A 24,467-nucleotide genomic window follows, 5' to 3' on the forward strand; every position below is an offset into this window, starting at 1 on the left:
AAAAGTTCATGCTCTCACTCCACCAATATGTTTGAATAAATAAATGGGCATTTTTTTATATTAATTAATATTTAAAGGTTGCTCAAGACCTTTCAAGCTTAACACATTCGTGTATTATGTGATACTTTGTGATAGCATGTTTAATTGTTTAATAATATATACTTATGGCAACAATGGACTTATTTGACCATGCTCCATGCAATTAAAACTCCTGTTTTAGTTTTGATAAGTCTTTCAAAGCAAGAAAGCTTCAATGCGAATGAATCACAATAGACAATATACACTGAGACAATGGCTGAAGCAACACGAAGCAAGTCCGCTATATGGTTACTCGGATCAGAAGAACTGAAATAAGAGACTGAAATAACTGGAACAAAGTTACCCTCCAAGACGTTTTCTGTGTGTTGTGCATTTTTAAATGGTACAGTTTTTGCAAAAATATGTGATTTTGGAAATATTCAAAGACTTTGAGCATTAGGAACAATTCAAAATTTTGCACAGTGTGTTTTTATTGATATTCTAACACATTTAGGGGGTGAGAGTTTAACATTAAAAAAAAAGACCCATTATAAGGACCACCCTAGCGCGCGCACTGCCAGATATTTGAAACCCAGTGTACATTATACACATTGGCCGTGCATGTGCCTACAGGAGAATGTAGTATGTATGTAGACCAGGAGATGCATTGCATTGCATTGCAAGTCAAATAAACTATACTTTGCAAGGCTGTGCATTCGAACATGCGTGTACATAACACGTAAAAAACGATTGTAGTAAGGAAGCATAAAAACAGATTCTCTATAGGCTTAACTGTAAGAGCACAGTGCTTGAAATGCCATGGTTGTAAGTTTGGTTTTCATTAAACACATTGCTAAATGTTTACTTTAAACCTATTTTGGATAATGGAGTCTGGATGTCTAAATGTAAATAAATAAATAAATAAGCAGGAATTGTGCCAGTGATGCTTTGTCCCACTCCACCACTAAATGCAGCTAAAATATGATGCATTTGTACTGGAATAGTATAAATGTTTTGTGCACCCAAATTTAAAACCACATTGCTGTACGCTCCAACAAGCACTTGAAACACTGACTTTTGTGCTTCTAAATGGTTTCCAGGCAAACTGCCACAGCCTTTTGAGCTATCATTTTAGCTCTGACTTTAATTTGGGTTTTGCATCAGTTCCTATGGTTTTGAATTTGACCTCCTTTTCCCCTTCCATCTTTTCACAGTGGACAGCACAAAACCAAAGCTGAGGCCTGCAGAGCAAGACAGGGTGAAGGAGAAGAAACCATCCAAGCCTGTACGAAAAGTGCACAGGTCTTCCTCAGCACCGGACTCAAATGCTAAATCGGGTAAAACCAAGTTCTCCTTAACTTACTTGCTCTCTTCTCACTGCTGTCTCTCATGCAGACAACTCTAGCTTATTTAAACAAATAATATTGAAATGAAGCACTTAGAGTCAATTGTATTTAAGTTACACGCACTGGGAAAAAGTCCAGACGTAAACCGAGGAATCTGTTGTCTGCAGGATGCTTAAAGTTGCGTGTTAACTTCTGTCCATGAGCACGGAGTCAACTATCCCCGCAGAAATGTCTAAAATCTCTAGCATGCAGATTAACGGGATGGTTGCTGCGGCAAGCTAACGTAGGAATGCTTGATGCGTCACAGCTCAAGCTTCCACGGCCTCGCCGACTTCAAGAGAGATGTCACGCATGCCATCTATGTGCACGCTTGCAGGCAATAGGACAGAAGTGAAATCTGACCTCACCCCACTTGTTTTCCTCAGAATTGATCTTTTGCTGTTTAACCTAGATTATAAGGGCACAAACATACTATGCACATGTGCATGGACTGCACTACACAAACCTAATTACTAGGGCTGTCACTTTTGTGAAAAAATCATTTTCGATTTTTAATATATAAGTGTTCATTGAATCGATTGTAAAATCGATTTTCCAAGTAAAAGACGTTTCCATTTTCAACGCCAAATAACAGACAAATGTAAAGAGAGCGCCTGAAACGCACAAGTCAGCAATATTTCTTATTCATTGTCATTAAGTTTCGTGCAGAATAAAAAACAGCAACAGTAGTTCAACATTCTCTAAAAAAATATGCAGAGTGGACTGCTGCCATAAACGAAAAACATTACTGCAGGCTTCAACCGGCTGCTTTTATGATTAAGGCAATTCAAAAATTATTTTAAATAATGATTCGATCCATTTCAAACAACTGTTCAAAAATGAAACTTTAAATAGACTTACTTGAAGTTGAGAACATGCTGTGTATTTTTTTTATTAAACGTAACCGACACTTAGGCGGCACTAGGCAGGCATAATGAAATGCGCAAAAAGGCTAGGGCCATTACAAATTATTGGTCAGGGGGCGTATTACAGAAACTTTCTATCTTGGGTCTTAACTTAAGATATAATGTGTTAAGTTAAGTAGTGCTGCCACTAATAGTAGACGAAATCGACGATGAAAATTTGTAGACAGCAATTTTTTTAGTCGAGGAGTCGCATATTTATTTTTTTCCGTCCAAACGGCCCACTGTAATTCTGTCTCATGTCTCAAATGGCTCAATGTAATTCACCTCCACACCAGTCTATGCGCTGTGCGCCCTGCTGGTTAATCTGCTACGCTATCATCTTTCTTCCCTCTCCCCCTGCCTTCACTGCTTTAATTTTGAAAAATTGGCGGTGGCAGGTGAGTCTATGGAATTATGAGTCCGAAAGCTTCCGATGTATGAAAGTATTTTAAGCCAAGTTGTGATAAAAGAGTGGTCTGTTACACCGTGCCAAACGTCGCTGGCTTATCACGGGAGCACAACGACAATGCACGAGCATCTCAAACGAAAACACTCGGGAGTTATTGACGATACTCCCATAGAGAATAGGACAACGTAAGTAACTGTTATATGATTATTAATGAAACGGCGAGCTAGTCAGAACTGTTTTATTAACTCTTTTGAGAAGTACAATGACTCTGTCTTTGGATGTTAAAGGCTATCAGTGTTTGCCACGGAATCAACACTGGACGCAAAATAGATTTTTCATGATTTTCATTTACATTTTTATTTTACTATTTTAAACGGCTCAATTCATTGTTGCGAGTGTTTAGCGCGTCTCTCTCTCTCTCTCTCTCTCTCTCTCTCTCTCTCTATCACTCATGTTGCTTGCAGCGCCTCGACCGTGCGCGCCTCTCTCTTACGTGACAGTGAAAAGGTGGCAGTGTTTTTAATGTACTTTCTTTTTTGCGTAAACGTCAACATTCACAGATGTCTCGGACAAAGACGACTGATCGAGTTAACATGACTTGAAGAAAGATTAGCAGTAGTGTGAGTCTGTGTGCGAGCTTTCTCCCTCCCTATGATGCTGTATGCCGTGTTCTGTAGTCTATGTAACAACAACAGTGTATTCTCTTATATTTCTGAATTTGCACCGAATTGTCTGCGCTATATCACTCGCATTTAAAATCAAGAAATGGCTCAAAACACAACAACAATTATGAGAAGAGCAACAGCAGTAAAGCTACAATGTAAATGTATGGTGATTTTTGCATATCTAAATCAGGATTTTAGCAGCAGTTAAAGGAACAGCTGGTTGGATAAAAAACGAGGTGATGGGTCATGTTTAGTCACTATTTTATTAGCTACAACAGAACAGATAATATGTAAAATAGCATTCAGTTGTGTTAAAATGCAATATAAGATCAAAGAGTAGAAGTGAAACATTTCATATTTCTGTTAAGCATCTACTTTGCACTGGAAGTTTTTATTATTATTTATATTGTTTACATTGTAATTTTTTATTTGGTAACATTTAAGTTATTCATATTGTTTAAGACACCGGTGGGTTCAAAATAAAATGGACACAATGAAATAACAAACACTTGAGTTTTTTTTAATTAGTCGTTTAGAATAGTCGACTATTCGAAAAATTAGTCGAAAGATTAGTCGTTAGAAAATTAGTCGTTAGTGGCAGCACTAAAGTTAAGATTTTTCACAAATTCATATTACAGAAGCAAATCTTAAATTGATTTAGGATTCTCATCTTATCTCACCAAATCTGATCTCATCTCTAGCAGTGGTGGACAGTAACGAAGTAAATGTAATTCGTTACTGTACTTAAGTAGTTTTTTCGCGTATCTGTACTTTACTCAAGTACTTTTATTTTGGGAGACTTTTACTTTTACTTTACTACATTTTAAAGTCAAATATCTTACTTTTTACTCCACTACATTTTAAAAAATCGGTCGTTCCTTTTTATTTATCAGTGGATAAAAACGTAACTGGGCAAACTAAAGCTGCACAAAAAAACTAAGATGCACACGTGATGCGTCAAACCACCAATCAGGGTACAGCATGCGCTTAGTTTCGAACTTGTTTTGGTTGCCGCGCTGTTTCACGTAAGCTACGCGAGTGCAGCAGCCAGCCAATGCATCGTTTGGAGAATGAAACTGCATTCAAAAACAACGGGGGAGATAACTGACCCGTCACAACAACAACGGCCTTATTTACGCTAGTTTTTTAAGTCCTTGAATAAAAGAACATGTCCTTCGTGTCTTCTGTGCCTGCCTTGAAACTATTTCGTTTTAAAAGAATACTCTTTCAAATCTAAGGAAACGCGTAGAGGTAAGCCATTTTTATTCTGGTTATATTTTTAAATGAGCAATCTTAACAGTAGCTTGCAGAAAACTGTTAATTGTGTTGCTAAAATATATACGACGTTATCATGAATGAACTTTAAGCTATGCAGGCTGAAGCTATTTTTAGCCGTATAGTTAGCTGTTTCACTTAAGTTCATTGTATTTGAAGCTCAGTGCTTTGTTATTTTGAAATGACAATTAATCACTATCAACACTGTTGTAAAATATAAATGACATTTTGACTAGCCATGCAGTGTATGTTGCTTAACAGGCAGGTGGATTGGAGTGCTCCCTATTAACTGAGATTGTTATTATTATTTTCAAAAGTTTTGCTTCCAAAATATATAAATATATTTAATTATGTATTACAATATACATATGACATGCTAAAGCACATGAAACGTTTCTGAAATTATATTCTGTAAGGCTTGTTTTATTTGTCAAAGAAAGGGAGACTGATTTCTAGATAACGTTATGTATTTAATGTTTTGAAAACTATTGTGAACCTGTGCTTAAGTCAAGTTTTTATTACACTTAAACTGATAAATTATTTAACAAATAAATCTTGAAATGAGACTTACTGCTCTAAAATCCTGTTATTTCATTTGATGCTAAAGGAAATTTTTAGTTTTTAAGGTTTTAGGATTATGATAATTTTAATAGACATCAGTGTCTGATTTATTAATGTCCTTCTATTAATTGATTGGTTAGCCAAGAGAGTTATTTCACATAATTTGAGTTTTGTGACAAAAATGATACGGCCATAAAAAATCACAGTACTTTAGTACTTAATTACAAATTGAGGCAGATACTAGTGTACATTTACTCAAGTAAAAATTTTAAGAAAGTACTTCTACTTTTACGTTAGTAATATTTTACCCTGGGTATCTTTACTTTTACTCAAGTACACGATTTGTGTAATTCGTCCACCACTGATCTCTAGTTAGGAAATCCCAAATCGCTTAATCATGTTCGGCTATCAACTGTCATGTCTGTTACCAAGCAACCAGCAATGCGTGAGCTGCTGCTACAGTAAACAAAAGAATTGTCCTTTTAATTTCAATGGGCAAGAAAAATAAATTTTGTTAAATTCATAGTAATCATAGTCTGTGTTTTTTGTATTAGTGTTTTAGCACATCATCTATTAGTTACCATTCAATTTAAACATTTAGCAAATGTGACTTACAAAAATTAAAAAAATTATTCTTCCTAAGTGCTCGGATACTATTGTATATTTCAACATTTGATAAGAGACATGACAAGAAATAGATGCTGAGTCAAGTGTGTACTGTATTCACTATAATCCCATCAAGTGTTCACGGATAAGATAACTGTTTTTTAATAATGAGGGATGACAGAATTGAAAGATCGCTCCACTAGTGAGAAACATTGTGATTATGTGAATGTGTGAAGGTAAAAAACATTCAAAGAGTAATCCAAAAACAAACATTGATGTTTTTCATCCTCCACTTTGTTAAAAATGTAATGTCATTCTCCCGCAGCTCTATCATAATGTGATTGTTTCAGCTGGTTCTCATTAAAGTTTTATGTTAGGACACCTGTGAGGTTACCCTAAAGTTTTTAGGATGTTTTGTCAAGTTAGGATGCTTCTGTAATACCACTTTCCTATCTGCAGTTAAGATAAGATAATGCATTTAGGAACATCATTCTGTAATAGCTTTTGTCTTAAATGAGGTCCTAACTGAAATTACCATGGTTACCAAACAGTTAAGATAAGATTTTAAAGTTAGGACTTTTCTGTAATACGCCCCCAGGAAAACAAGTCGATCAACATTTTAGGGGTCAAGAGCAGAGCGCTTTTCATTTACTATATGTCCATCTGTTCAGAAGACACACTCCGACCGCACTGATGTCCCAGGGAAACTCGGGTACTTCGTTGCCAGCTGCGTATTTCGTACTGCCAATCTTCCATCACAAAAGCGGGTCGCTTTCAGCTCGCCAGGGTGGCTCCTTGTCATAACTCATCATCTCCTGTAAGGTCACAATTTCGACGCTCTCTCGTGTTGCACAGGTTTATTGACGTTGTCCTCCATTTTCTTTGCAAAACACTAGATGCAGCGATTGAATTCGTGAAACTATAGGTGCGTAAAATTGCTGGGTATTTTCTGTCTAGCTTTCGCACACCTAATGCACTTTCGTAATTCTTTATTTTCTTTTTCTGTTTGTTTGTGAGTTTTGTTACATCTATATTTTTCACTGTTTAATTATTTTAAAATTAATAGTGTACATATTTGGTTAAAATCGATTGCCTATTTTCGTTTTCGAAACTCTTTTTGGTTGGTCCGATCGATTGTGCAATCGATTTTCGAACGAAAAGTGACAGCCCTACTAATTACTGCTGAGCAAGTTAAAATATTGTCCTTAATGTCCGGCTAACATAATAGCAATAGATATCTGGTTTATGGACATAGGAATGTCCGCCACAGTAACTGAGGGAATTACACTAAATTGCTGGTTTACAAATTTACAGTATGTTTTAACATAATTAATGTGAATGAATGACTTTAAAAGCAATTACTGACGTATTTCTTATTTGATTTCTTTTATTAGCTTTGTGCTGGTAAAAATAAATGGGAGATTGTTCATATAGAAATCTGTCAACAAAATGATTACAAAGGCCCACAATATTTAAGATGTAATTCCATTCCTTTTTTGATGGTCTTGGTGGATCTTGGTTTGGTCTTAACTGACTTCAGTGTCGGTCTTGTCTTGGTCTCGTCTTGATCTCGGCACCCTCTGGTCTTGGTCTTGTCTTGGTCTCGGTTTAGGTGGTCTCGACTAAAACACTGCCTAATAACAGTAGATGTAAAATAACAGTGAGGGTGGCTTTTGTATTTTTTCAATGATTGGATAATGAGATATGAACATTAGCTGGGTTTCCATCGAAAAGTGAAGTGAATATTTTTAACATGTAACAAATTTTAATTAGGTGCGTTTCCGTCAAGTTTTTCGAGCGAGGTATTGGTAACCTAGTAACCAAAAATAAATAAAAAAAACAAGGCACCCTTAGAAAAATGGAGACAGGACTGCATTTAGTTAAGATTGGGCAAGTTATAAGTTTACTAGCAGTGCAGCTTGTAATTGTCAAACTGATTGCTGTGCACAGAAAAAGAAATGGAGACTTTTTGATGCAGGCACAAGCAGCAAGGGCATTGCAAAGATGTCGAGCCCCATATATGGTAAAGACAACGACAGCTGATACAGCTAGATGATCAGTTACATGGGTTTAATATTCGCTACGTCAAAATTTATTCAGCAAATGCGTTTTCATCTCCCATTATTTGCATTTACTCTTTTTCGCATAAGTAAAAAAAACACTTCAAGCGAGTGTAAAAACCTTTTATTTAGAATTTGCCGTTTTCATCACTTGTTTTTATTATGGCTGTGCAAAAATATCAATACAGCTAACTATCGCGATAGTGTATCGATATTTTGATTAGGGATGCACCGATAGGATTTTTTTGGGCCGATTCCGATTTAAACAGACAACTTCTGGCCGATGCCGATACCGATATCAAACACTTGTATACAATACTATACAGTTGGTCTATTAGCTAGTTTATTTCTGCATCAAATTATTTTTACTGAACATGGATTGGATCTAACTAACATCCAACTGACCAACATAATAAGAGAGGCAAATTAAAACAAATATAATAAGACAGCATGACAACCTTTAAAGGTGGTTTTTGCTATTCAGCATTTATTTTATTAACAACATTAACTCATTTTTTACATATAATGGATTTCTTTATGCAGTTAATTAATAAACAATCGGTATCGGCCTGTCTTGTGTTATTGCCGATATGCCGATGGTTTCAAATTCATCAAAAATCGGCCGATAAATATCGGTGGCCGATACATCGGTGCATCACTAATTTTGATCTCTTCTATCGATATTTTAAAACACATCAAATGGCCTCCTCTTCCTCTCCTCTTTCTTTGATAAAAAAAGAAAAAGTATTGCAATGTATCGCAAAATGCAACGAATCGTATCGCGACACGTACCGCATCGTGACACATGTATCGTGATATGTATCGTATCGGGAGGCCCTTGCCAATACCCAGCCCTAGTTTTTATGCAATACTTCAAAATGCGAATGCAATCAGTGTGATGGTAACCCACCTGTTGCTATTGGCTTATGCTTCCCCTTGCATGCAGCATTAGTTATGTCATCAAAGTAATTTTTGTCCTGAGAAAGTTATTACATTTTTGATTAAAGATTATAAAAGCAAACCTCTTTTTCTTAAATGTACAGATGAATCATGCAAACAGGCCAGGCCAGGAACATTTATTTAGAAAGCAAATAGGGATGAATTTGATTTCATAATATCAGTTTCATTAAATAATCTACTGGATGTTATTGTAAACTGTCTCTAATGGATGTTATTTTTAACACGAGTTTCAATGTCATTTAAAATCTGTGTTGATGTGATTAAAAGCTACTCTGATGGTTCATTATAAGTTCCTTTTGTCATAGTTTTCCCTCTGGCTTCATCACTCTTGTTAAAATATAAATGAACTCTAAGAGCAACTGTATTCTCAAGTCATCTGTCTCCATAGTGATCAGCACGTCGTCATGGCGAGAGGGGCAAAAGCTGGAGAAGATGATGCTTGGGCCTGCGCCACGGGTACGCAGCGAGCCTCGGGCTAAGTCCACAGAGAGACAGACGAGAACAGGTGAGAGAAGAGATATCAGACAGGCTCCACTGCATCGCTATAGTGACGGCTCGGTGATCAGGCCAATCACAAACATTGTTATTAAATATCTGAGTTGTTTATTGAGCCATAAATGTCACCTGGTTTATGTTTTTGACTTCTACTTTTTTATGATGTCTTTGATTAGATTAATGCTACATTATTAAATTTCCCATGTGTTGCATTGTGCTGTAGCGTAGTGTTGCAGTAGCCGTGTTAAGTGTCAGGTCTATTAATACCCAAAGATTTAGGAAGCATATTTACATTGGTAAACTTTGCAGCTTGGTGACCGTAATAAATAGGTTTCGACTGGGACTTTCTGACTCGGTTTACAATGTGTGCTGAGTCCCGACCTGATTTTTTCCCCAGCCTGGTTGTTTTCCTCACACACAGGGCTCAGCATTATACGGTTACTCTAGTACTGATTTATTGGACTGCAGAGACGGAAATGCTCGATGCTGCATTGATTTAAACATTATATGCAAGCAACCGCTGAAGAGAGGCTGTACGGTGCAGATGCTTTGTGATGTTTATAAATTGATTGACACATATGGGGTAGATTTAATATTTAGGTTTGCTGTTCAGGATTTTGTCTACAGAATCTCGCTTGGTTGTTAACTTAATATTTCCATCTGTCACCTTAAGGGGATTGCAGTTTTATTTTAGGTAGATCAATTTTCATAAATAAACACATCTAGCACATCTGACTGGTTGATGACACGTGCTTTGGGTATAACAATATTACTGTATCGATAAGATAGCTTGCACATGTTGATACACAACTTCTGGTGGTGTGTAGATCCAACAATAACTCAAAAATATAAAACAAATGAGATCCAGACACGAAAATTGGGCCAAAACGCTCAAAAGAATTTATTGTCAGACGCCTACGCTTATATATGGGCAACGAAAAAGTCAAGTGTGACTGCGGCAAAGTAAGACGGCCACGAAATTTGGCACAAGGTGACACCAGACGTAGAAGGTCTCCAGCATCAAATTTTTTTATAAATCTGAACTTAGTATAACCATAATTTTTAGAGGATTTAAAAAATATTTACTGTAGAATTATTAAAAAATTTTCAATTATCATTATCAAAAATTATCATTACCACAACATGATATTACATAAAATATATGCATTTACAAACTCGTGTTTTGGTAATGAGAACTAAAAAGTTGTCTAGGTACTATGACAAACAAAATTTTAACTTTTATCTGGAGAGAAAAAATAAGAACTGCTAACCTGGTAGCCATCTTGAGTGTCACGGTCAATAATGTCCCTTCCAACAATTTTTTTTGAAAATGTTAGTTCATTGAGGGTTTAAAAAATGATTGAAAATTGTTGTGGAGGATGAGAAAATTGGTCTTGGACCCATTTATATTCCTTATAATTGTCTCTACATTTACCAATGATCACCAAATACCACATGTTTCTTTACTGTAAATGTTTATAGTATGACATGCAATGAAGCGCTTAATTTTTTTTGATTTTTTAATTATAAATATTTCCATGTCAAAGAACCCAAATCCAATCATGGACATGTTGCGGTAATGAAAATTTCCCATTTAAAAAAAAAACAAAATTGGTTTGTTTGATGTCATTTGAAATCATGTGCAAAATAGTGCATGAATAGATGTTTGTAACTGTATATGCTTCTTATTTTAATACTCTTACTTTGCATTTACTTTTTTTATCAAAATGTTTCATGACACCTCATAAGTATAATTTCGTGAGAATCACCCATCTAGTCCAACTGTGCTGTTTATGTGTATTTGTTTATTCTCTCATACTTACTTTCTCCCTCTACTCTTTCCACCATCTTATCCTGCAGGCCCTGTCCCTCGCTCCACCTCTGATCCTCGCCTGGAGCGGAGCCGACATTTAAGGCCCAAAAGCACAGAAAGACCCCGCAATCATGTAGTTTCCGAAGAGGCACCTGGGCCATCGCAATCAGCCGTACCCTTCAGATCAGCAGGGAGAGGTAGAGGAAAATCTCCCCAAACTGACCTGCTCCCAGCTGACATACGAAGCATTCTAGATGACCTCCAGTTGGAAGAGGAGAGCAGCAGGGCAGCCGTGCCCAACTCCAGGGCTCGTGCCTCAAACCGGGTTTCCCGCAGTGCCAGTCCTGCCAAGACCACCAAGAGGGTAGAGGAACCTGAGCAGCCCAAGCAGAAGAAACGGCACTATGATGCAGAGGCGGTGCGCATGTATATCGTTCAAAAACAGGAAGAGCGCAAAAAGCGACAAGCGGAGGAGAGAAGAGCCCAGAGGGAAGAAGAAGAGAATAGGAATAAACGGCTGCAAGAGCTCTACAAGAGACAGCGAGTGGGGCCAACGAGGGGACCCGAAGGGCCAATAAAGAAACGACTTCAAGAAACATACACCAAACTTCTGCTGGAACAGACTCAACTTAATGAAGAAATTAAGGCTGCTGCCGCATCAAACATCAGCCAACAGGTAGATGATTTAAGTAAAAAAGTTGCATCACTGCACTACCATGTTTGCAACAATGCAGATATTGAGCATGCGCAAAGTCCCTCCACCAGAAGACTGGAAGGCAGGACTAGTGCTGTCACAATTATGGAATTTGGCTGACGGTTAATTGTCTAATAAATTGTGACGATTATGCAGATTAATTGCAGATTAATTAACTTTTTTATGGCTTTGACGGCTATGATGATTAATTGTCTGTTTTATTGTTTTGACATTTAATTCTCATAAATTTTTTGTTTGTCCATGTATTAATTTTCACACATTGTTGTGATTAGTTAAATTAATATTTTGCAAGGTTTACCTGGCAGTAAATATTAATAGCATCCATCACTTCCCTAAATTTGGAATTGTGTTTCGGAAATGTATTTTTTACCTGGCAGTTCATACTGCTTATCAAGTTTTGCCGCATTTCTTTAAATGCTGTTTTTGCCACTGTATTGAATGGCTTTGCAATGTGTGGCATTATGCTTCGTACACACCAAACGCGTAGCATCACGTTGCTCACTTTAGATTACTCGCGGGATTTAACTTTGTGTCTTGCAAATTTTTCGCTTGAGTTGAATATTTTAACTTGCGCGTTTGAGGTGAATAGCCTTTTTTTTCGCTGCAATTGCGCCGCCCAATTCGCGTCATTCGCATCGCCCACGCAACGATGCATCTGATCGCGTCTTTGCATTGACTTTGTATGTAATCTACTCACGCAAATCGTTGAACTCTTGTTTGGTGTGTATGCCCCAGTTAAGGTGCGCCATCTGATACTGTCTTATACAGGTGCTACAGCTCCCCTTGTGTTTTTAGAAAGATGTGCAATCATTGTGATGATGTCAAACAATCACGATAAGATGATTATTTCATTATTGTGACATCCCTAGGCAAGACTAGAGTGGTAGAGCCCTGCACGGGCCAAAAACTCCAGCCCTAACCCAGCCCTGGCCCGTAGTGTTCAAGCCCTACCCGACCCCAGCCCGACAATTCCTGCAATTTTTTTCAGCCCAAAGCCGACCTGGCCCGAGACCAATATCAATCACTTTTAAGCTCTCTCTGATGCCCGCTCTCTTTGATGTGCGCGCTCTCTCTCTCTCTCTCGGATGCGCGCTGTTTCTGCTACACACGCAAAACACACACACACCATGAGGAGAGACGCTAAAATAAGCCCGACCCGAGCCTGGTCTGTAATAAAAAAAAACGGCCCGAGCCCGGCCCAAATGGGCTTAGCCTGTCGGGCTCCGACGGGCTTGCAGGGCTCTATAGAGTGGCCATATTGACCTTTGTGATTTCCCCCATCCATATCAATAGCAGTTACGCATCTTTTTAGGATGATCTGCTTTGCCCACAAATAGTTTTATTATTGGGTGATGCAGATTTGTGTTTAAGGCCCTGTGTCCACTAAAGCGTTTAAACGCTGCTGAAACGCCAGCCGCTTTTCTAAAAATAGCAGTTGTGGGTGCTTGCCAGCATTTCTTCAGTTGAGCCTTTTGGTTGCTGTGATACTTCTTTCTTGTTTGTCAGTCGTTGTGCGATGTGCCGGTTGGTTGGTGTGGTATTTGTCCCACCCTTACTTTACTGTGGTTGGACAACTAAGTGAAAAGGGACTTTGACAAGCTCAGCATTTCACCTAAAGTTTTTAGCAACAGGTAAAAATGCTAAGTGCTCTACGCTCAGCATCTCACCGGCTGCATCTTTTTTTAAAAACGTTTTGGGAAATTGGAAACAATTGAAATGCTTCGGTGGACACAGGGCCCAAGTGTTTTCTTGTACATCTTAAGACATAATTCAGTGAGATATTGTCATTAGATATTGCCATTGGCTGTTAAAAACCAATACAGATCGGCCAGTTGTTTTAGTGTTGCTTGTGTTGTGCCGTTGCAGCAGAGACCAGCGTACCAGCCATCCGGAGAGTCTGATAAAGAAAACAAAAGACAAGATCGACCTCAGAGCACAACCTCCAGCAGCGATCTGTCCCTTCCGGAGCAATGTCAGCCCCCATTGTCCAGGTAAAGCGGACCCCTTTAAATGTAACTTGCCGTTTATCTATTAAAGAAAACTTCATGAAGTTTCCATTTCCATAAAAAGTGATTTGTATTACCTTGCACGGAAAGAATCTCTCAAGTATTTCAAGTATTTTTGTACAAATAGATTAAATGCTTGGCCCAATGCTTAGAAGTGTTTGTTTCCTGCCCACAGTGGTTTCCATGGCCACCTATAAGTGTATGTAGTCAGTGGCATCTGGTGCACATCAAGCTCATGGACACTGGGTAGTTTTTGAATGCCTTTTAAATGAAGGCTAAATGAAATCTGATTAGTTATGGACACCCGAAGGTCCTAGTGAATTCCAAATGTTTATTGCATGTGAAGTATTATTTTTGCCAAGTCTTTGTGTTGTATAGTCATTATTACTTTATAATTATCCTATGCTTTTTCTTTAGGAATGAGTTGGGATTTGCAGGATCATCCTGGCTCCAGTCTGACCACCGTAGTCCTGCTCTAATAATGGGAAGCAACCCAATATTGCCTCCCTCAGGTGACATCTTCTCTCAACTTTTAGAACATAATGCAGATCCTTCACGACCTGAAAGAGAGTCCAGACCCGGACCCAGTGCGTTCTCTTCAGACACGGGGCGCAAGATGAACCGGATCGAGGCCCTCAAGGCCACTGCTGCTTCTCTGTCCAGCCGCATAGAGAGTGAGGCACGCAAACTAGCCGGTACCGGAATCAACTACGGCTGTGCCAGGGACATGGGCACAGGTCTTTCAATCCCAACCGATAACCGATGGGCCAACCCTGTCAGCCCACCAGTCAGAGAGAACCAAATAGGTTCTGATGACCTGATGGAGAGGATTCATAGACTGCTCGCTGCAGGTCAAAGCACATACGAAGATGCCCTACCAGGTGTGGGAAACCTGCACACTTTTAGGGAGAAGACAGAAACTGTAGACAGAAAACATGTACCCTCCGGCCTTGCTGCTAGAAACATGCACAGGTTCTCTTCTCCTCCAAAGCCTGATGCCCATGAGGTTGCTTTAGACTCCAGTGGAGGTTCTATCAGTGAAGGTCCTCTCCTAAGCGAAGGAAGTATGTCAGAAGATGACGAAGACCTTCAAGAACTGCCCAAATCCAGTCACAGACTGGGAACCACAGGATACAGTGGAGCTCTTCAGAATGGAGACAGTTTAGACCCAATTTCACGCTTTCAGAGAGAGGCCGAGAAACATCTTCCTTTTAGTCCATCCAGTCTGGTACGAGAGAGCAATGGACCTTGGGAGGAACTTGCCAAAGGAAGCCCAAATAGTGTTATCAATATATTCACCAAGAACATGCACAGTTACGGCAAAGGTGAAAACTTTTTTGACGTGCTATACTTTAAACTGTGTATCAGAGTACATTATTAAGTGCATTTTTATATATATTTATACAGCATATATTTTATTTATTTTTACTTTCATGTAGTGTTTGATGAGAGGGGAGGTAAGAATTCTCCAGCTGTCCGCTCTGTTGCCAGCTCTTTGGATGGAGTGGCCTATGAGGATGACTTCATTTCCTCTCGTGGCAGTAGCCAGTCAGCATCCAAGAGAAGTCTTAATGGGCTCAGGTAAATTTTTATATTGATTTATTGAAGTCTTTATTATAATTCTATCTAGACATTTTCTAACAGTGGCTTATGTGCTAGTTTATAATGTAAATGCAATCTAAATTCTGGGAATAAGCCTGATGGGGGCAGTGTTGGACTGTTGGTGTATTAATCCATACCCTGTTAACCGTTTTGAATAGTATATCAGTTCATTTGCTCCTACAGAGCATAGTAGGCAAACTATATTAATAACTCCCAGACCGCGGACATCTTGTCTTTGCGCTAGACTAGCATACTCTTCTTAAGCCCGCAACACGTGTCATCTTCGTGCTATGTCACAGAAAGCACCAATCAAAACTCCACATGGCCAGCAATGAGCAAGTGAAGTGGTTCAACAAACCAAAATAATCCATCATTTATCGACTTTCATTTATCGGCCTAATTTTGCTATCAGACCGATAACCGATCATATTAAAAATAAGCAGTTATCAGCCGATAACGATATGTTGGCCGATATATCGTGCATCCCTAATCTCTGTTATAAGGGACTGTTTTAACAAGTGGCATCTAGTTATCATCTGAATTTTTTTTATTTAGACTTAATCTTATCATTAAACAGATCTTGAAAGGTCATAGTAACTTTCAGTAGTAGCATTGTCTGACTTTATAAAAAATTAACTCCCTCCTTCGCTCCACAGTAATGGCTACGGTCGGTTCAGTCCCCCTGAAGAGATGCTAAGTGGCAGATCTGCATGTGATAACAGAAGTGGAGAGAGATCTCACCGTTCACCCGGCCTCACGCCCCTTTCTTCTCCACACTCTGCCAGCTCAGGAAGCAAGAAAGGTCAGATATACTTGTATACTTACAGAGCCAGTGGGCCTAGCACATCATCTGATCTTCATCAGAGTATAAAATGAATCTCTTATCATCTTCATATGTGCCTACAGCTTCAGAAAGGAGCCTGCATGAGGGCCAGAGAAACACTTTTTCTGTTATTTCTGATCTCACTGCTGATGGTTTTAAGAGGAACGGTTCTCTGAAAGCATCCAGCAGTCGCAGCTCTAACAGGAGCAGCATGGACACAGACAGTACACTTGGGGGCGCCTCAGCCCAATCCATCCACAGGTGAGCCGGTTAGACCTGTTAGGGAGTTCCTGTAAATTAGATGGTGGAACACTGCACACCAGATTACATTACATGATGTGAATAGTAGTTCAGAATCATTTTTTTTATAAAAGGACGTATTTTGTTATTTTCTCCCAAATTAAGTATGTCTACCCCAGTGACTATTAGTCATTAGTAGAGACCCAACAACTAATTAATGAATTGATAATGGATAGTGTCATTATTAATTAGTTTGGTTTGTGGTCACTTGCCCACTGCAACATATTAATAAAAGAAATTTAACTTTAACAAAACGTTGAGCTTTTGCCATCATCCTGTCAATCATCACGTTGTCTTACGTCATCATGTAACGCCTGCTTTTTGTGCTGCAAGGAACGTGCAATGTAAGGGAAAGACATGTCTTTTTGGTTTCAATGGGGCGGTGGGCTAGTAATAGGGGGGGAACACTACATGGATATGAAATGCTACCTTAATTTTATTTCTAACGATCTTATGCATCAATGGCACACATAAAGAACCGATTTGACGTACCTTTATTTTGACACTCTCCATGTCCTCCTTGACATAACGTCCATGTACGCTTTTCCACGAAAGCGGGCATTTTTGTTTATTTTACATCTGCTAGCATCAGCAAGTGAATCCGATGTAGCAACAAAAATGGTTGTTGCAGCGAAAACACAGCGAAAGAGAGTGTGTTTAGCACTGCATGTGATATTGTCCATGCCAAATGCAGTGTTCTCTCTCATGTCCTCTTTTAGATGTTGATCAGTTGATTTTTTTTTATTTTTTTTTTAAGAAAAATCTCTCAAAAGAGGTCACTGCAGCACTTGTTTGACTGTTAGATCTGATGTTATTTGACAGATCAAATGCTTAAGTTTAACAAACTTATTTTTTATATTAATTAATTTTTAAATTTAATTACAAATTTTAATTAATTACCTCAGTGTTTGTAACTATTGCACATTTTGGCACAAAATACTGAACGACTTTGACTGTTGCCTCCATAACCTTGATTTTATTTGTCATTTTGCCCCTCATTAATCATTTTTCTATTTTTAAGTGTAGTTTGGTTAAAGGCAGGATAGGCATGAATTATCTAAAAAACTTTTTTACAAATTGGTTTAAACTGTCTTTATATACCAATACATAAGAAAAATGTAAGTAGTCTGAAAAAGAGAGTATAAAAATCGAGTGTCTGTAGACCTCTCAAGACTGTTTTAAACACAGATTCATAACATAAGGTGTTTTGTATGTAAGAGTTTCCGTGATGAAAGCATTGTTGACTCTGATGAGGACTACACTCCAGAGACATACCGCTACGACATCGTCGACTCGAGGAAAAGCCATGCAATATTTACTCTCGTTTGATTTCATCGTTTCTTCCTTTTTTTGCCTCGTTTGCCTTCGCTGACTGCATATGCAGGTACTGTGAGTTCTGAATGCTCTTTCTCTGCCGTACTTTTGCTCTTCCTAGAGTGCCTCGTGCACGTTCAAATCAATCGTGTGTGGGCAGATCCCGTAGCAACAGGGGTGGTGCCATGGTCGCGAGAGAGAGTGATAGTCGCGCAAGCCAATCATTTGTTTCGTCCCGAATGGAAATAATGAGCTGAGAGGTCTACAGACACTCGAGTTTTATACTCTCTTTTTCAGAGTACTTACATTTTAATTATGCATTGGTATATAAAGACAGTTTAAACAAATTTGAAAAAAAGTTTTTTTAGATAATTCCTGCCTATCCTGCCTTTTAAGTTTGTTGTTGTAAATGTTCCAATTGGGACAGAGATTGAGCCATTTTCAAAGAGGTTAATTAAATGTTCATGTTATATATTTTGGTTGCATTTGTAAGTAAAAATGTAACTACCTAACGTAATATATAGATACATTAAAGGCGGAGTCCATGATGTTTGAAAGCCAATGTTGATATTTGAAATCACCTAAACAAACACGCCCCTACCCCAATAGAATCTGGACCTTCTGTTGATAGACCCGCCCCACACATACGCAACCCGGCATTTGATTTGATTTGATTGGCTATAAGTGTGGTTTGGTAGTCGGCCCGTCTCCTTTTTAATGCGTTTTTCAAACATCGTGGACTCCGCCTTTAATTGGATCAAATCGTAAGTTTTTGAATGCATCGGCAAAAATCGATCCCTGGTGGAGAAAATCGCTATTGCATCGAATCGGAATTAACTGTCCGATTTACACCCCTAGCTAGTAACATCACAGACCACACTAATCAGTAAAGTTGCTGAACACACTAATGAATAATAATAATTATATTTTCATCAAATATTTGTTGCAACCCTAGTTCTAGTTAGAAATGCAAATTCTGGTTGCACGTTACAGTCTGGAGTAGGGCTGCACGATTCGTGCTAAAATGTGAATCACTTTTTTTCTCCATGGGAATTGAGATCCCGATTCTCTCAAGCGATTCTCATATTTAAAAAAAAAAAATTATTGCACTCGGGTAACAAAAATGTGCTACAGCTGACTTTTAGTTATAATAAAGTGTCTTCAAAGTCTCTCTTCCTTATTTTAGAAGATGAATAACTTAAAATGTGTTAGCTGTTAAACATAAACAATAGAATGTTGACAGACACTAGTAAATAAAAGTAATTGTACAAAAAAAGCACAGGTGCTATTTATTTTAATCAAACTGGTCAACCTTAAAACTTTAAAAACACGAAACCTTTAAAGAACTAAACGATGATACGCCATTTCTCAATCTGAAGGCTGCAGTCTTCCGGAGGTTGCATTTCTAAGGTGTATACGTCATCAAGACAGTCTTATTTCAGAATATTAACAATTATAAAGTTGTTGATTATTCTTAATTAATCGTAAATTGTTGTAATATGTTATGTTGTAATGTAAATACATGAATGCAGTATCTAAATACAGGGAAATACTACATGCAAGAGAATCGCCCTCATTTACAAAGAGGATCACGTGTATGTATGAATCGAGATCGTGATTCGTTTTCGATTAATCATGCAGCCCTAGTCTGGAGCTTGTAAAGCCATAGCAAGTTGTTCGCTTGTTGCACGTATCCTCATGCAGTTTGATCAAGTTTTCCTGAAGTAGATTTATGCACTCATCTTTCATTAACTCTCTGCTTGTCTGCAAGTCACCGGAAATCAACATTATACAGGATATGTCTTTAAACAAGATATCCCACACTCTTCCTGTTTGCCATTATTATTGGGTGCTCTGTGAAGAGGAGCCAGAATCAATATTTCTGTTTCTATATGCCCAGTTCGGTCTCCTGTAGATGACATATATAAACACACACACACAGGCTCTTTGTGCAGTATGTTTTCTGTGCTGTGGGTCAGGCACATTGCCAAGAAGATCTTTTCCTCCAGTGTGACATTCGAGCCTCCCTGTGGCATTTGTTGAAGCAGTGAGTTAGATTCCCCTCGTGCCTTCCTGCCTGTTCAGCATTTAGAGAGCTGAATAACCTCCAGATATGTGGTCTTTAAGTGGGCTTATCCAGCAGCGAAGAGTTTTAACTGGATTAATTTGGGTTTAAGGGTTATTCCAGTCATCGGCGCACTCTCCTTACCTGACAGTAGCACAAAATCTTTAAATTGTTTTAATGAGGGGTATTTAAAATATTTTATAACTTGGGCGGTATATCTAATTTTGTTAATATAATGGTATTTTTCCCCCAACGGCATATTGCGATACTGTCTATATCAGTGTGATCTGATATGATATGTGGGTGATTCTCACGAAAACTTGGTTTTAAAAATGTCAAGCATGAAAATGTAAAAATTACTTAAATTTACTTTTTTTCCCACCAGACATTGAAAAACAAAGTCTGGAGTAAATGGGAACATTAATTTAAAAACTTTTACTCATCATTTAACACATTTTGTAACATAATTTAAAAAAATTTGTTCTAAAAAATCTCATTACCGCAACAGTCAGAAAACATCAACACTGACATATTTTCAAAATGACATGACAAACCTGAAAGAACATAATTTGGAGATTCTGCACATGCATTTAAAATCAAAGTATTATGCTTCTATTAATTAAATTAACATTTAATAAGCGTCTGTTGCGGTAATGATAATCAAAATGTCGTGTAAGCATTCTGACAAGACAATATTTCAAATTAACTGTAAAAAAATGATCTTACCTAGTAGCCGTCTTGAAGTAACTGGTCCATGTGCTTGGTCACTCAAAATCAAACTTTATTAAAATTCTGTATGTGTGCTTAAACTGTTCTCAAAAAGTGTTGCGGAGGATGAGAACATCAGGCATGGACACATCATTTTCATAATTTTTCTTCATTATTATTATACATGAATATTCAGTAAATATTTTTTCTGTCATCTAAAGTAGTCTAGCAAAACATCCATTTATTTTTTTTCTTAATATTTTTGTGTTAATTTGATTAAATTACAACATAACGCATGTTCAAACACAGCCAGACACATTGTGGTAATGAGAATTTCAGCAGAAAATGAGATAAAATTTACAATTATAAATTCTTATGTTGAAATCACACATTGTGCAAGGTAGAACACAGTATTGTGTTAATTCTGATGCTTTTTATGTTACTATATTACACATTTTAAAGCTAAAATCATTAGTGCCGTGGTGGTTCAATGGTTTTGTGAGAATCACCTATGTACACTTAAGGTCAGATGTAAGCTTTCCAGCCAGCTTTGCATTCTTTGAATTTTATTTTCATTACATGCTGTTTCACTAAATGTAATTGACATCTCACATGAGGCTTTGACTTGCATGAAAATTTATTTCATTTTGTGCCCAAATTACAGAGATATGTATTTTGGTCATTATTATGGCCCAGCTCTCGATAAAAAATAATGGTTTGGGTAAAAATGAAACCTGTAATTATGTTGACATTGTTAATGCTATACAGCAGTGTTCTTGCATATTTAAAAAAATATATCTATATTTGTTGCTACAGTCTTGCCTCTGATGGAAAGAAATCTCCCAGAAGTCCTGGTACGACTCCTGCTGCTGGTTCTCCAGCTGGTTCTGGTTCATCTCGGCTGTCTCCAAGTAATGGTACCCCCGTAAGAGGTTCTGCCCAAAGGTCAAGCCCCCCTCACAGTGCCCCACTTAGTTCCTCCTCATCCTCTTCAGGTGCCAGAGCTAAATCCAACCCTTCACCTCATACTCGGAGCCCCAGAGCAGAACACAGGACTCCAGGTAAAACCTTCTAGATAATGTTCATGAATTTATGATACATGCAGATCACTGTTGGGTTTAAAGGCGGGGGGCATGATATCTGAAAGCCAATGTTGCATTTGAAATCACCTAAACAAACACGCCCCTAATCTGGACCTTCTTTTGATAGACCTGCCCCACACATACGCAATCCAGGCAACGGAGTCATTTAGTAGACACGCCCCTTACTGCTGATTGGCTACATGTGTGTTTTGGTACTTTGCCCGACTACCTTTTCCAGTGTTTTTCAAAAATCATGCACCCCGCCTTTAATCCAGGAACGCTGCATTACTTTAATTTCATTCATCTTTGTCTAGTAGGAGCACATACTTCCACTACTATGTCTGTTACATAGAAATTTTACAAAAGTAGATATTCAAAACCAGTTCATTTCAGAACTTTTATTTGTTTTTTACTCCTTCCTGTGTGTTTCCAGCCTCATCAGAGCTACAGTTTGCTCCCGGAGCCTTGCAGCAGCGACTGTCCGCCGAGCTCAGTTACCTGGATGCAGTGGAAGAGTCAGTACGACAGCTCAGTGATGTAGAGAGAGTAAGGGGCGTGTCTCTCGCTCAGCAGGAAACGGTCTCACTCGCTCAGATTCTGAAGGTGGGTTGTGACTCTCCTAACATTACGTACACTTTTTTGCTGCTTTGCACCTGCCACAGCACAGCAGTAATCTGCCCTGGTCAGGGAGCTGCTTATGTTGCCATGTGTGAGAGTGTGTGACCTTTAACCTTTGACTCCTACAGTCGCAGCAGCAGAGACATGAGCGTGACCTGTACCTGCTGAGGATGAAGGCAGAACAAGAAGCCCTGGAAACACAGCGACAGCTGGAGGAAAGCAGGCAGAGAGCTGCACGGGTATTTACACCATATGTTATCATTTCACAAGTAGAGATTTTGATGCAAGTTCAAGGTAAAAAAAATTGAAGTTTGATATACTACCTGGGCACAGTTTTTTGACAAGCGTGTGTTTGATTGTAGGCCCATGCCGAACTGCAAGAGAGTTTGCTTAAGTCTCAGCAGCAGGCGTTGGGAGGTCTGCACGAATCCACAAACAAGATGATCAATCAGCAGGCTGAGGCCGCAAGGCACACAGCTGAAACGGCACGACACATTAAAGAGATGAACTAAATAAAATAAAATCTAATACACAGACAATACCAGGCTATTTTTTTATGTAAGTAAATCACAACATGGATTTGTTTTGCATGGTTAAGATTCTTAAAGCCTCCATAACACATGCTGTTTCTGGGTATCTGATGTAAATCTGGAGTACCTATTAGTATTACATCCTTCATATTACCGAAGAGTCTTTAGTTCCGATAACGTACGAAAAAATTCAGAAGGAGGAGTTACGAACGACGGGAGGAGCGAGTCATGAGTCAACACTTTATTCAACACTGACTGGATAACTTATGATTCACTACATGTTCATGTTGTTTATCTGGACGGTTTCAGCAGTAACAACATAAACAAGCGGCTTTCGTGGAAAACACATAACTTCCGGTAAACTCTGCGAAGAATAAATAACAACAAAGTTCTTTTAAAGTAGTTTATTTATATAACAAGCAAAATAAACAATACCTAGATTACCTAGGAAACCAAAATATGTGTTATTTTCGACAAGGTATTTGTTCAAGTGTTCAGTTTAGCAATTAGTCCAACCATTAAACAAACAGAAATCGGAAGTTAAGTTCCGACCAGGCGCGTAATCATGTCACTGCACGTGCGCCCGATGTATAATATGCACTTACGAGCCCATTTCCAACATAACACAGAAGTCTTACTTACTGCATGCAACTCATGACCTGGCTGGGACTTTTCAATGAAATCCAGCATTAAACAAATACACACGCAAAACTCCGCTGCTATCCCGGATAAACGGACTATGTCCATTGTTTCCATAATGCTGGCTTTCTTCTCCTTAAATCCAAAAACACACTTCTTTTGTGTCGTTGATATAAAACAAAGCTGTCACGTGAAGTGATGCCTTTAACTTGGCCTGTGACTCGGCTCTGGCTCTCCCGCTGATTGACAGGTGGGCGGGGTTTTCCGGGGGAAGTGCCCATAAAAAGAAGTGATGCGTATAGAGACAGAGCGCAGTTATGCAAATTTAAAAACCACGCCCACCGGGCGGGAAAGCAATCCAACCGTCTCCATTGACTTTGTATTGCGAGAAGCCGCCCCCTTGTCATTTCTGGCTTATAACAAAAACAGAATAATGCCTAAAAGCTGCTGTGTGACATTATGTACAGCTAACAAGCCAAAGAACCCAGAAATAAGTTTTTATAAGCTGTCAAGTCGTAAAACCCAGTTTTTAAGGAGAATAAAGTGGATCGCCGACTACGTTTCCCCCTAGTGCATGCAGTTCTACTAATAGGAGTACTATGAAAAGTTGCCTGTATCCATTTTTTGTGTCTTTAAACGCTCGTTTTTTTGGGGTCGACAGCTTATAAAAACTTATTTACAGATTAAACTTAAAAACAGAATATAACCAAAAACTGCTGTGTGACAAGGTGTACATCTAACAAGCCAAAAAAAAACAAATACGTTTTTATAAGCTGTCGACTTCAAAAAATGAGTGTTTAAAGACACAGAAATGGAAACAGGCAACTTTTCATAGTACTACTATTAGTAAAACTGCGTCCACTGGGGGGAGGCGTGGTCGGCGATCCACTTTGTTCTCCTTGGGGGCTGGGTT

At 38.4% G+C, this 24,467-nt stretch overlaps 1 protein-coding gene across 10 annotated transcripts in view; it reads left to right on the top strand.

The window, feature by feature from the left end:
* Positions 1–24,467, top strand: part of cep350 (centrosomal protein 350) — a 55,049-nt gene that overhangs the window by 10,567 nt on the left and 20,015 nt on the right. For all 10 annotated transcript variants that reach the window (XM_073868049.1, XM_073868054.1, XM_073868055.1 and 7 more), the window contains exons 9-20: positions 1,233–1,355; positions 9,233–9,349; positions 11,200–11,828; positions 13,734–13,858; positions 14,291–15,198; positions 15,313–15,454; positions 16,132–16,277; positions 16,382–16,559; positions 21,502–21,746; positions 22,201–22,370; positions 22,514–22,624; positions 22,748–22,893. In XM_073868049.1, coding sequence (XP_073724150.1) covers positions 1,233–1,355; positions 9,233–9,349; positions 11,200–11,828; positions 13,734–13,858; positions 14,291–15,198; positions 15,313–15,454; positions 16,132–16,277; positions 16,382–16,559; positions 21,502–21,746; positions 22,201–22,370; positions 22,514–22,624; positions 22,748–22,893 — 3,040 coding nt within the window. The remainder of the gene's footprint in view (positions 1–1,232; positions 1,356–9,232; positions 9,350–11,199; positions 11,829–13,733; positions 13,859–14,290; positions 15,199–15,312; positions 15,455–16,131; positions 16,278–16,381; positions 16,560–21,501; positions 21,747–22,200; positions 22,371–22,513; positions 22,625–22,747; positions 22,894–24,467) is intronic.

The sequence above is a fragment of the Misgurnus anguillicaudatus genome, chromosome 5 (assembly GCF_027580225.2).
Source record: "Misgurnus anguillicaudatus chromosome 5, ASM2758022v2, whole genome shotgun sequence".
Taxonomy (NCBI): Eukaryota; Metazoa; Chordata; class Actinopteri; order Cypriniformes; family Cobitidae; genus Misgurnus; species Misgurnus anguillicaudatus.